General features: G+C 39.1%; 1 protein-coding gene across 2 annotated transcripts in view; it reads right to left on the reverse strand.

Moving 5' to 3' along the window:
* LOC126262872 (DNA (cytosine-5)-methyltransferase 1-like) overlaps nt 1-6,900 on the reverse strand; it is a 257,340-nt gene extending 250,440 nt beyond the window's left edge. For both annotated transcript variants that reach the window (XM_049959738.1, XM_049959737.1), the window contains exons 1-2: nt 6,781-6,900; nt 2,543-2,688 (exon numbers count right to left, since the gene is read on the reverse strand). In XM_049959738.1, the coding sequence (XP_049815695.1) occupies nt 2,543-2,688; nt 6,781-6,785 (151 nt within the window). In that variant the 5' untranslated portion in view covers nt 6,786-6,900. The remainder of the gene's footprint in view (nt 1-2,542; nt 2,689-6,780) is intronic.
* Between the last annotated feature and the right edge of the window lie 6,044 nt (nt 6,901-12,944).

The following is a 12,944-nucleotide window of genomic DNA, read 5'->3' on the forward strand; positions in this document are numbered from 1 at the left end:
GCAACACATAACAGGCAGCACAGAAAAGAAAATGCCACGACAAAATGGAAGGACAGAATCTGCTCCACCTGTCATCACTGTGGCAAACTGTGTACCCCTCGCATCAGATTGTACAGTCACCTCTGAACTAACACATAACTAGAAGATAAACCTTCTCAACTATGATGATTTCTTATAATTCGAAAAACCTCAATACCTACAGTACCACGAGATATATGGATCCTCATATGTAACAACTATTTCCATGAATTCTAGTGATGGGAATCTGCACTCTTACACAATATTTCATCCCATCATCATCATCTCACATTTGCATTCATTTTCTCACTGTCCCCAATTCCTCCCTTCCAACTTTACCTGCTATTTATTTCTGTATCTATTTCAATCCTCATTCTGTTGCATCCTTCTGTTACCTATGAAATGAAGCTGGCACAATTCTTGCTTTTGTATTTCATTGTCCCTCCTGATAAACAATTCTATCTTTGCCCTTAATCCCGTATACCTCATGAGCCAAATCAATAGCCCCCCCCCCCCCAAAAAAAAAAAGAAAAGAAAAATATTATACACATTTTTTTTGCCTGAAAATTACTTCCTGAACCGTTACCTTCTTTCTCCCCCAAGGAAGGAACTTGTGGTTTCAAAAGAATGTGTTTGTGCACATTCTCCTCATTCAAAGTCGAGTTGTACCCCATCAACGCAAGTACTACGCCAGCCCGTCTGTCTACTTGTCAGTTTAACAAAGTGGCCATTCTTTCCACAATCCAGCTAAAAATTCTAGAAACTGAACTAATATTTACCAAGAAAATTAGTTGCATGACTAAAAACAAATATAGATAAAAAAAAATCTACTCACCATACGGCAACAGGAGAACACACACACACACACACACACACACACACACACACAAAACGGTTTAAATATTACAAGCTTTAGGAGCAAGTGGCTCCTTTGCCAGAGAAAGAAGCCACTGACTCAGAAAGCTTGTAATAGTTAAACCTGTGTGTGTGTGTGTGTGTGTGTGTGTGTGTGTGTGTGTAGGGGGGGACGCCCCCCCCCCTCTCCTGCCAGCGCTTGGTGGGTGGATTTTTAATCCATCCATTTACATTATATTGCAGTAATTTATTATTTTCATTGTTATATGCGCATGGCCATGGCACTTTCTTATGTAACTCCCTTGTCAGCTTTTGTTGTTATCTATCTTCTTCAAACTATCATCTGTTTTCTACCTTTTGTGTTAATAGTCTGATCATTTATTTATCTGTACCACCCAGATTAATCAACTCTTTGCCTCTACACGTTTTCTAGTACCGGTTTTCGTGCATATAAACGGGCTCATTGTTTATGCGAATTTGCATACAATAATTCCACTGTTATTTACACATTAGCTTACAGTTCACTACACTGCAGGGCCTCCACACGATTGTCTTTCGCTGATTTATTTGAAAAGTTGGCAGCTATTTTCTTTCCTACCCTCCACTTACCCTGTTTATACACAATTCTTTCTCATTTTTGTGCATTTGTTTTTGAGCAAATGGCCCTGATCAATTTTTACTATTGTTTCCTAAATCTCTATTTGCCAAGCAAAGTAGTTTACATTATTTCCTATGATTCTCTTTTTCCAGCCCCCCAATTTTTAGAATTGTCCCCCCTTTTCACAACTTTCCCTATCTTTTTTTTTTTCTCTCTCTCCAATCATTTTTTTAATCATGCAGACCACTCATCTGGTGAGAAATTCTCACCCATTCATTGCCTCTTGCTAACCATTTTCTGTTTTCATAATTTTCATGCAAATCTTTCTGACTTCTGAATTTTTCCCTACTTTTCTCCCATTTTTTTCTATCTTTTTCTCACCCTCTGCCTCTCATTTTTGCCACTCCCATCATTTCTAACACTCCTTTCTTGCCATGATGAATACCATCATATATTACATCTGTTCTTTTCGAAAACCTGCTTTTGCACTATCAAAATTAAGGTTCCACAGTCTGTTCCTTGAAATCTGCTTGTCCTTTTGAGTTTCTCCCAAAGGCCTACCATTGAAAGTCAGTGTTTCTGGATGTAATCCTACCCTACGCCAGGCTCTTGTGCAGTTTCAAATAAAGTAATCTCTTGCACTTACCCTGACTAATCTGTGACCTATATGCCTCATCTGCCAGTTTCCAGTTAAAAAAACACTTTCCTTCTTATCCTGTCTGGTAAATCTCCCCTGACCCAGGGTACTGGATGAATTTTCTGAACTGTACCCCATTTCCTAAACCTCTCTAGTCCTTTTCCTTCTTCTGTCTGCCTTGCCCTTCAACTCTCCTGCCAGAAGAAGGAGCCACTGGCTCCGAAAGCTTGTAAAAGTTAAACCTTTTTGTCTCTGTTCTCCTGCTTTGAGTAGATTTTTTTATCTATCCATTTAAATTACAATTTTGTTGCTATAAAAACAAATACAGTTACAAGCAGATACACGCAAGTTACACAACTTAAATGTAGCAGGAAGAAGTAGAATAAGAATGCTGGAATACTCCTATTACTTTACCAGCTAAGATTTTATGTTACCTGATTTTCTCTTGGCCACAGTATTTTTTAAAGACAGCACAGATCCACTAGAGGAACTGGTACCATTCAAAGCCTGGTCTTTGTTCCTATTAGCACAGGCACTGCTTCCTCTCTGTTCTCGTGAACTGCTGGCTTCACGGAGGACGCTGAAAAACAGGGCCAATTGCATATGTATTTTATGTTTTCTCAATATCCACAAAAACTAGATGATGAAAGTGGCTGAAATTAAATTAAGCGAATAATTACTTACTGCACTATCTTCATAGGTTTCACATTATTTTATCAATTTCTGTTAAATGTAAATTGCAATAAAAACACACTGAATGAAACTACAAGACATGTGACACGTAAGATACAAAAAGTGCCTGGAACTGTCAATGTTTATAGCTGGTAGCGCGCAGTCAATGAAGCATTCCTGCATTCATTCACAAAAACCTTGTGAGGATTTGCCCATTATTTCCACTGGGACCATCCTCGTTGGAATTTAGAACTATCGAAGATGGGAGTGGAGAAATAGAGAAAAAACAAATATCAGAAAACAGACCACTTAATAGCACTGCCAACATTGAAAGAGAGAGCTGACATAGTCAAAATACTAAAAAATAAATCTCCAAGGAGAGATAGAGCACATTAATCATTATTTCACAGCCACATCAGCTGTGGATGGCAGTTAGTTCTTGTCCTATTCAGTCCTAGAACTGTAAACTTAAGACATCAACTGATGTTTTGCATGGCCTGCACACTACAGAAGATATGCAAATGAACTGCCACTCAAACATCATAAATGCCAAGATATCAGGCAAAGTAAGCTGAAAGAAAGTAGCATTCAACATACAATTTAGTTATTTACATTAAACAGACATACAGGACATTTGCTTGTTGTACTGCATTCATATCACTATTTGCACTTGTAGATGATGTTATTCTGCCTGTTGGAAGTATCAATTTAATCTTAGGCCGTGAACAGAAATCTAGATCATGTGCAAATTAGAACATACTCAGCAGGTGCCATCTTCTCATCATGCCAGCTTTCATAATCGTAGTTTTTGGTCAAATGACTGTACTTTTTTTATTTGTCAGCTGTTTAATAAACCTAAACATTGTTATGATAGAACTAAAAGTGAAGCAGTAGTTGTTAATATGTTCGCCTCCCTTGCTTTTACAGAAACAGCCAATGAATTACAAAAAGCAAAATATTTGTCTATAATGACTGATATATCAAATCACAAAACAGTAAAAATGATTCAATTAGTAGTACAATATTAAATTTCTGATTTCAGCATAAAGATCAAAATTTGGGATAAATGTAATGTTCCAAACTAAACAGCTGATACACAAATTCAGTTCGTTGAGAAAATTTTGACAAAATAATTGAATTTTCTGCAGACAATGCAAATACCAATTTTGGGGGAGCCAAATGTAATTGGACACACATTATTTGGCAGAAACATCAAGCAAAATTATATAAACCACTGGTTGGTGTTGGCTGTGGTCCTCACATTTTGCACAACAGTGTTTAAATCAGCAGCAGCTGGCTTATTAATTTACATATATTTTGAAACTTACACAGTTTTAAACAATATTTTAAAAGAATTCTGTGAGTTTAGTGGTCTTAAATACAAGTGCCTGTCAAGCAACATCAAAACATATTTCCTGTAATGCAGAGTGTCCTGGATATTTTCGAAGGATTTGGGTCACACCTTTTGCTCCTTGACAGCTGCTCGCAAATGTTGCTAAATTTCTTCTTTACTATCTCTTTCCTATTATGGTTGAGATTTTTAGCAGATCAATTAGAATTTTTTGTTGCTACCATTAAAAAATTGAAAATCAAAGTATCTCACTCATTGGTACTTCTAATTTGACTGACAACTTTATACAACAGTTAATTTCTAGAAAGGCCAACAGTTACATAAAAACAGTTAAATAAATGTTGAAACATCATGAGGAAGAAGGAACTAAGATGTTTAACTGGTTCCAGACATTTTTTTGATGACTACGTGAATTATACAAGGAAGTGGACCTCAGGTAAGTATTCAGACATTCAGGATCCATTAGGTTTTTGTCTTAATTTGGCATTCCTGTGCCTACTTTCAATGAGAATTCATAATCTGACGAGTTTTAACACACTAAGAACATAATGAAACAGCATATCAAAGACTAGGTAACGAAGAAAGTGCCTCTAGATGAAAGACATTTACAAAATGTGAAACTTGTAATGTTTCTTTGGTACATGTACACAAAATTGTTAATTTTGAGTCGTGTCTGCCAGGTACAAATAATGTACACGAAATGGTTTTCAGTTTGATTAACATGTACTGGCACGATGAAAGTCATTCTAGTTTTGATAAAATGAAAGCTATTGCTGAGAGAAATGATTTTTCTATCTTGTACAGAATTTTACAATCACAGAACTGAGTAATTCTTCTGATAAATATGGCAAAGGTAAATCTTAAGGTGAAATGTATAATTTGTATTCGATTTCTGATTAGTAATATTACATATTTTTATGATTAATGAATTGTAATTATTGAAAAGAATGGGTGATTAAATATTGCAGAAGATATATCCAGGCTATTGTAACAAAGTATATGTTAGTCTTCTTTATTTGTGAAAAAAATAATTTTACTAACAGAAAATGTACCTACATTTTCCTTCCCCAACAAAATGAAGATACACTGTTGCTATGGGTTTTTCTGCTTCTGCGTTGTCACAAGGGTAGAAATGAAGTTAAGTATAAACACAAGTGTCCGATTTTCTCTCTCTCTCTCTCTTTTTGAAATCTGGTCAACTTACAGTGTAGATTCATTATTCTCTCAAATTGCCATCAATATCTAGTGAACAATCCATGTTTGTCAGACACAGGTCTAGCAAATAAAAATAAAAGAAACATAGTTGAGATGACACACAAACCACTATCATAGTGCAGTCAAGGTTGGGTTACAAGACGACTAGTGTAGAGTTGGTGAACCCAAGAAACACTATGGACTCGTAGCTTTAACAAACTTAGCCTACATTATCTTTAACTGCAGCTCTACACTAATTTTTGACAACATTAATATTAGTACCACATTCAATATTTTCTTTATAGAGTAACTAAAACTGTAAATAAAGTTCAACAATGTTGCAGCACAACAGAAAAATCCTTTACGAGTATCACGTGTATATTACGTCCATACACTAAACTGAACACCATTGACAGGGGAAGACAATGGAGGGGGAGGGGTCAGTGGGTGGTGGTCCAAAAAACTGTGGCACATGATCAGCAAGTGCTAATATTGGAAAGAATGATATTTTTTATCCCCTTATGATACTTTTGTATCCAATACTAAAGATTAGATCTACTAATAAATCAAAGAACTACTGAAACCATTCACTTATTAAAAAACAATGTGGATGTCACAAAGAAAGATGGCCCCAAAGGTATTCTGATAACAAAAAATGACACCAGCTACCATGGAAGTACTGAATATGGGTAATTTCAAACAACATACTTAGACAGTACACATCTGCTTAACAACACCGAAGTGGAAAATGAGGACGCAGATATAGCATCACAGCAAGTGCGACAGAATCATTTTTAGCACAACAACAGCTTGAAAGGATCATTAGATGAGGCTCAGTTGAAGTTTCCTGGCAAGGTCCAGCAAACACATCAGATTGAGGAAAAAGCTAGATGATTTTCGAGAAAGGAAGAGAATGACATTGCCTGTTCGTGGAGAACTCTTCCTGCAACAGTTGTGTACATTAATCGTGAAGATAGGTAGAACGACGTGTAACACCACCACGTCAACAGTACTATTACATATGTAAACAACAATAAATGACAGTACCGTGGTGGCACCTGAAACAATAGATCTATCTTGTCACGGCTGTGCGCCGCAGATGCCCAGTTGTTCAACTACCCAAAGCGTGTGATTTTAAGGAATGTATAACGATAATGTAACCGGTATGTTCCTGTTCATCCACGTGAACAGAAGCACTGTTCCTCAGTTTCGGTATATAACTCTAAATACAACTACGCACAAACGCATCAAACCTTCACGCTCAACAAACATCTTGGAGTTACACAAATAATTAATTACATCACCTACTGTAAACTCGACAAAATATTGGACAGTTATACAGTATGTTTTAAAAGGTAAACAAAAATCTTAATTTTCATTCACATTCCCACCAATAGCGTACAAAAAAAATACAACACAACCCCCTACAAAAACAACTGAACTGTGATAACTTACCCCATGTCAATAATTGAACACCAATAGGCACAACAAGCGAAGATCAAACCCAACCAAATAATCAGCGCTTCGTACCGCCCAGTTATCCCGCGCAATTTATCTACGGCGGAAAACGACAGGTGGCAGCACAAGGATAGATTTATCGTCTATGACATACAGAGTTACTGGGGGAAAAAATGAAATCAATATTCTTTTATTGTTAAAAAATACAAGGATTTTTTGAAGATATGGGAAACTATCGGAATCATCTTAATTTGTGATTCTTGAACTTTTTCATCATTTTCTGGGCGTCCTTACGGAAATCATATCTCAGACGAACGCTCAAAAATCATGGTACATTTCTAAATATTTGTAGGATTATAGGATAATACTACACGAAGAAAATACGTAAGAGACTATGAGTAGCCCTGGCCAGCGATATTCTGAAAGAAAGTTTACAGGAACGTATGAGCTACTTGTAGAAACGCCGACTCAAAAGACTATGGTACAGGTACTAAACTGCAAGGTAGCACTATTATCAAAAGTCATTCAGAATAAAGAATAACCTCAAGCATATATAAGGAATGAAATCGTCAATATAAGAATGTTCCTTTATTCTGAGGTGCAGATTGTTTTTGTCAAAAGTAAGGTCATAGATTTCTAAATGATGAAAATAGGTGTATACGAAAGGTTATTTAATTTTTTCAATGAAAATAGTATACTATTTCAGCACAAAATAATTACAAGAACACCAAACAGCTGTCTTTCACTTTTTGAATCAAGTCATGACTTTTACATATGAACATAAATTAAACCATAGATTGTTTCTAGACCTATTTGTGTTTTCCATTGTGTTCCCTATGATTAAATTCTATCTTTGTGACAAGAGCAGATGGCAGAAATAGCTGTTACTTTTCAAGGCTTCATTACATCATTAATATATTACCTCAAGTCTCTGTGGTAGGCCCTCTGATAACCTTGATTTTTACAAATATATTTACTTTACCCTTGACAGCAATAACGCCAGTGTTGTTTCCAAGTTATATTTGTACGTTTATTAAAACACAACGATGCTGATTTACAGCAGACGATCTCTGTGCCAAGAGGAGAAGTACAGAGATAGTTTAGAGTCAAACACAAGGTGGTTAAAGAGAAGATTTTTGTGTGCACCTTTAAATATGTATGAACAAAATCTGTAAGCGATACAATCCTAGAATTAGGTGGAATGTAGCACTGAACAAATATCTCACATGAATGTTCCAGTAGTTTCGTTACATGAACACTTTAGAAGAGAAAAGCATGCTGAGCTATTGAAAAAAAGTGTCATTCAATACTGCTATTTCCTAAAAATCTTTATTGCTAGTCGTAACATTCAAACAGTACTCTGTATTTGCTATCCCCAGAGCCCACTGCAGTATAGTCTGATGTTCATGGGAATTGGAAGAACTGCGTAACATTCATTTAAAATTTAAAAAAACGATCGATATACTGGTACATCTACATCTACATGGATAGTCTGCAAATCACATTTAAGCGCCTAGCAGACAGTTTATCAAACCATCTTCACAATAATTCTCTATTATTCCAGTCTCTAAAAGCACACGGAAGAAACGAACACCTATATGTTTCTGTGCAAGTTCTCACATCCGTTATTTTATTATGATGGTCGTTTCTCCCTATGTAGGTCAGCCCCAACAAAATATTTTCGCGTTTGGAGGAAAAAGTTGATGACTGAAATTTCGTGACAAGATTCCGCCATAACGAGAAACGCCTTTGTTTTCAGTTCACCCCAAATCCTGTGCCATGTCAGTGACACTCTCTCCCCTACTTCTCGACTATACAAAACGAGCTGCCCCTCTTTGAACTTTCACGGTGTACTCTGTTAATCCTATCTGGTAAGGATTCCACACCTTGCAACAGTACTCCAAAAGAGGACAGACAAGCGTAATGTCGGCAGTCTCTTTAGTAGATCTGTTATATCTTCTGAGTGTTCTGCCAGTAAAACGCAGTCTTTGTTTCGCCTTCCCCACAACATTTTCTATCAGTTCTTTTCTGTTTCATCTGCTAATAGTCGTAATTTCTCGGTCTTTATTTGAATTTATCATGTAACCCAAGTTTAACGGATACCCTTTAGCACTCATGTGGATGACCGCACACTTTTCATAATTTTGGGTCAAATGCCAATTTTTGCACCATACAGATATCTTTTCTAAATCGTTTACCAATTTGTTTTGATCTTCTGATGACTTTGCTAGACGATAAACGACTGAATCATCGGCAAACAACCTAAGATGGCGGCTCAAACTGTCTCTTAAATCATTTATATTGATAAGGAACAGCAAATGGCCTATAAAACTACCTTGGGGAACGCCAGAAATCACTTCCGTTTTACTCGATGACTTTCCATCATTTACTATGAACTGTGACTTCTCTGACAGGAAATTACACGTCTAGTCACACAATTGAGACGATATTACATAAGCACGCAATTTCAATACAAGCCACTTGTGAGGTACTGGGCCATAGGCCTTCTGGAAATCTAGAAACATGGAATCAATCTGAAATCCCTTGTCAATAGCATTCAACACTTCACATTAGTAAACACTACTTGTGTTTCACATGAACGATATTTTCTAAGACCATGTTCACTGTGTGTCAATACGTCACTCACTCCACGTTAGTTCATATTGTTCGAACACAATACATGTTCCAAACTCCTGCTGCATATCCACGTTATGATATGGGCCTGTATTCAGTGGATAACTGCTACTGCCTTTCTTGAGTACTGGTGTGGCCTGTGCAAGTTTCCAGTCTTTTGGTATGGCTCTTCCATCGAGCGAGTTGTTGTGTATGATTGTAAGTATGGAGCTATTACATCAGTACACACTGAAAAGAACCTAACTGGCATACAGCCTGGGGCAGAAGACTTGCTTTTATTAAGTGATTTAAGTTGCTTCCCTACTTCAAATGTTCAAATGTGTGTGAAATCTTATGGGACTTGACTGCTAAGGTCATCACTCCCTAAGCTTACACGCTACTTAACCTAAATTATCCTAAGGACAAACACACCCATGCCCGAGGGAGGACTCGAACCTCCGCCAGGACTAGCCGCAAAGGCTTCTCTACTCCAAGAAGATCTACTTCTAAGTTACTCATGTTGACAGCTGTCCTTGATTCAAATTCTGGAATATTTACTTCGTCTTCTTTAGTGAAGGAATTAAGGATGATCGTATATAGTAACTCTGCTTCAGCAGCTCTGTCATCGATAGTATTTCTATTGCTGTCTTGCCGCTAGCGTACTTTACGTACAAACAGAATCTTTTTGGATTATCAGCCAGGTTTTGAGACACAGTATCGTTGTGGAAACTATTATAGGCATCTCGCATTGAAGTCTGTGCTAAATTTCAAGCTTTTGTAAAAGATCGCTTATCTTGGATATTTTACGCTCATGTAAATTTTTCACTCTATTTTCGTTGTTTTTACATCAGTGCTGATCCATTTTGTGTACCAAGGGGGATCAGCTTCGTCGTTTGTTAATTTATTTGGTACAAATCTCTCAATTGCTGTCGATACTATTTCTTTGAATTCAAGCCACTTCTGATCTACACTTACCAGCACACTGTTAATTTGGAAAGAGCGGAGATTTTTTCTCAGGAAGGCATCAAAGGAATTTTTATATGCTTCTCTGAATAGATATATTTTTTGCTTACTTTTTGAGGATTTGGGGAAAACAATATTCAGTCTCGCTGTGGCAACTCCGTGTTCACTAATCACTGTATCAGTTGTGATGCTCGTAATTAGCCCACGATTACTTGTTGCCAAGAAATCAAGCATGTTTTCACAACCATTTAATATTCTTTTACATTTTTCAGTGTCTGCAACGATTTCAGCATCAGTGATTTCTATTAGCACTTGGAGCTCTGGTACTTTCCCAAGACAGCTAGACAATATTAGAGTTGGTTCATGAAGTAACTGCTCCAAAAATTTTCAGAGAATACATTTAGCACAATTTTGGAAGATGTTTTATGCACACCTCCTGATGTAAACATGTATTTTCGCTAACATATCAAGGGTAAACTGAAGTCAGCATCAACTATAATAGCATGAAACGGTACATGTTTGAAATTAGACTCAAGGGTTCTTTGAACCTTCCAGAAATTGTATCATCTGAGTTGGGAGGTCAGTAAAAAGATCCAGTTATTATTTTATTCCGGTTGTCAAGAACTACCTCTACCCCTACCAACTCACAGAAACTAAATACTTCAGTTTCGTTACAGGATAAACTGCTTCCAACAGAAATAAACACTCCACTGTCAGGTGTGTTCAACCTATCCTTTCATAACACCTTTAGGTCCTTCGAAAAAATTTCGGCTGAATTTATCTCTGGCTTTACCCAGCTTTCAGTGCCTATAACGATTTGATCATTAGTGCTTTCTATTAGTGCTTGAAGCTCTGGTACTTTCCCAAGACAGCTACGATAAGTTACAACTATTATACCGATGGTTCCTGAATCTATGTTCTTCCTGTGTTCGACCTGAGCCCTTTAAGAATGAAGCCCTTTTTGCGTTTCTCCAAGACCCACTAACGTAATAAAGCGCCCAGTCCACGTCACACAGCTCCTGCTACCTGTGTAGCTGCCTCCTGTGTGTAGTGGACTCCTGATCTATTTAGAGTAACCCGAAACCCAAGCACCCTATGACAAAGTCGAGGAATCTGCAGCCTACAAGGCCACAGAACCTTCTGAGCCTCTGATTCAGACCCTCCACTATGCTCTGTGCCTGAAGTCCGCAAGCAATCCTGTCGATTATACTGTGAATGGTGAGCTCTGCTTTCGTCTCACAAGCAAGGCTGGCAGCCTTTACCATTTCTGATAGCCACTCGAAACCAGAGAGAATCTATTCTCTGATCCAAAGCGACACACATTATTGGTACCGACATGAGCCAATACCTGCCTGTTGGCTGCACCCTGTGCTCTTCAAGGACCTGTTCCACATTTGGAATGACTCCACCCAGTACACATTGGCTTTCTTTCCCTACTTGGAGGCCATGTCCCTAAGGACCCCCTTAATGGGCCTAACATTGGAGTTCCCAACTATCAATAGTTCCATCCCATGTGACTGCCTTGGTCTTGCAGGTTGACAGGTTTCCTCAAAAACAGGACAAGTGGCTGCATCTGGCTGGGAGACAGTGTCATCCACAAACAGCATCTGGAACCTGTTTGTCAGACTAACGAGGGAGGCCTTACATTCAGCCCACTGGGGAGTTTTTCTCCACCTGTCACGCCCCAAGGTGATCTCCCACTCGACCAAAAAACTGGTGATTTCTCAAACTGGGGAACAATCAAGAATGGGGTGCCGCAAGGTTCGGTCTTGGGTCCTCTGCTGTTCTTAATATACACTCCTGGAAATGGAAAAAAGAACACATTGACACCGGTGTGTCAGACCCACCATACTTGCTCCGGACACTGCGAGAGGGCTGTACAAGCAATGATCACACACACGGCACAGCGGACACACCAGGAACCGCGGTGTTGGCCGTCGAATGGCGCTAGCTGCGCAGCATTTGTGCACCGCCGCCGTCAGTGTCAGCCAGTTTGCCGTGGCATACGGAGCTCCATCGCAGTCTTTAACACTGGTAGCATGCCGCGACAGCGTGGACGTGAACCGTATGTGCAGTTGACGGACTTTGATTGAGGGCGTATAGTGGGCATGCGGGAGGCCGGGTGGACGTACCGCCGAATTGCTCAACACGTGGGGCGTGAGGTCTCCACAGTACATCGATGTTGTCGCCAGTGGTCGGCGGAAGGTGCACGTGCCCGTCGACCTGGGACCGGACCGCAGCGACGCACGGATGCACGCCAAGACCGTAGGATCCTACGCAGTGCCGTAGGGGACCGCACCGCCACTTCCCAGCAAATTAGGGACACTGTTGCTCCTGGGGTATCGGCGAGGACCATTCGCAACCGTCTCCATGAAGCTGGGCTACGGTCCCGCACACCGTTAGGCCGTCTTCCGCTCACGCCCCAACATCGTGCAGCCCGCCTCCAGTGGTGTCGCGACAGGCGTGAATGGAGGGACGAATGGAGACGTGTCGTCTTCAGCGATGAGAGTCGCTTCTGCCTTGGTGCCAATGATGGTCGTATGCGTGTTTGGCGCCGTGCAGGTGAGCGCCACAATCAGGACTGC

The sequence above is a fragment of the Schistocerca nitens genome, chromosome 6 (assembly GCF_023898315.1).
Source record: "Schistocerca nitens isolate TAMUIC-IGC-003100 chromosome 6, iqSchNite1.1, whole genome shotgun sequence".
Taxonomy (NCBI): domain Eukaryota; kingdom Metazoa; phylum Arthropoda; class Insecta; order Orthoptera; family Acrididae; genus Schistocerca; species Schistocerca nitens.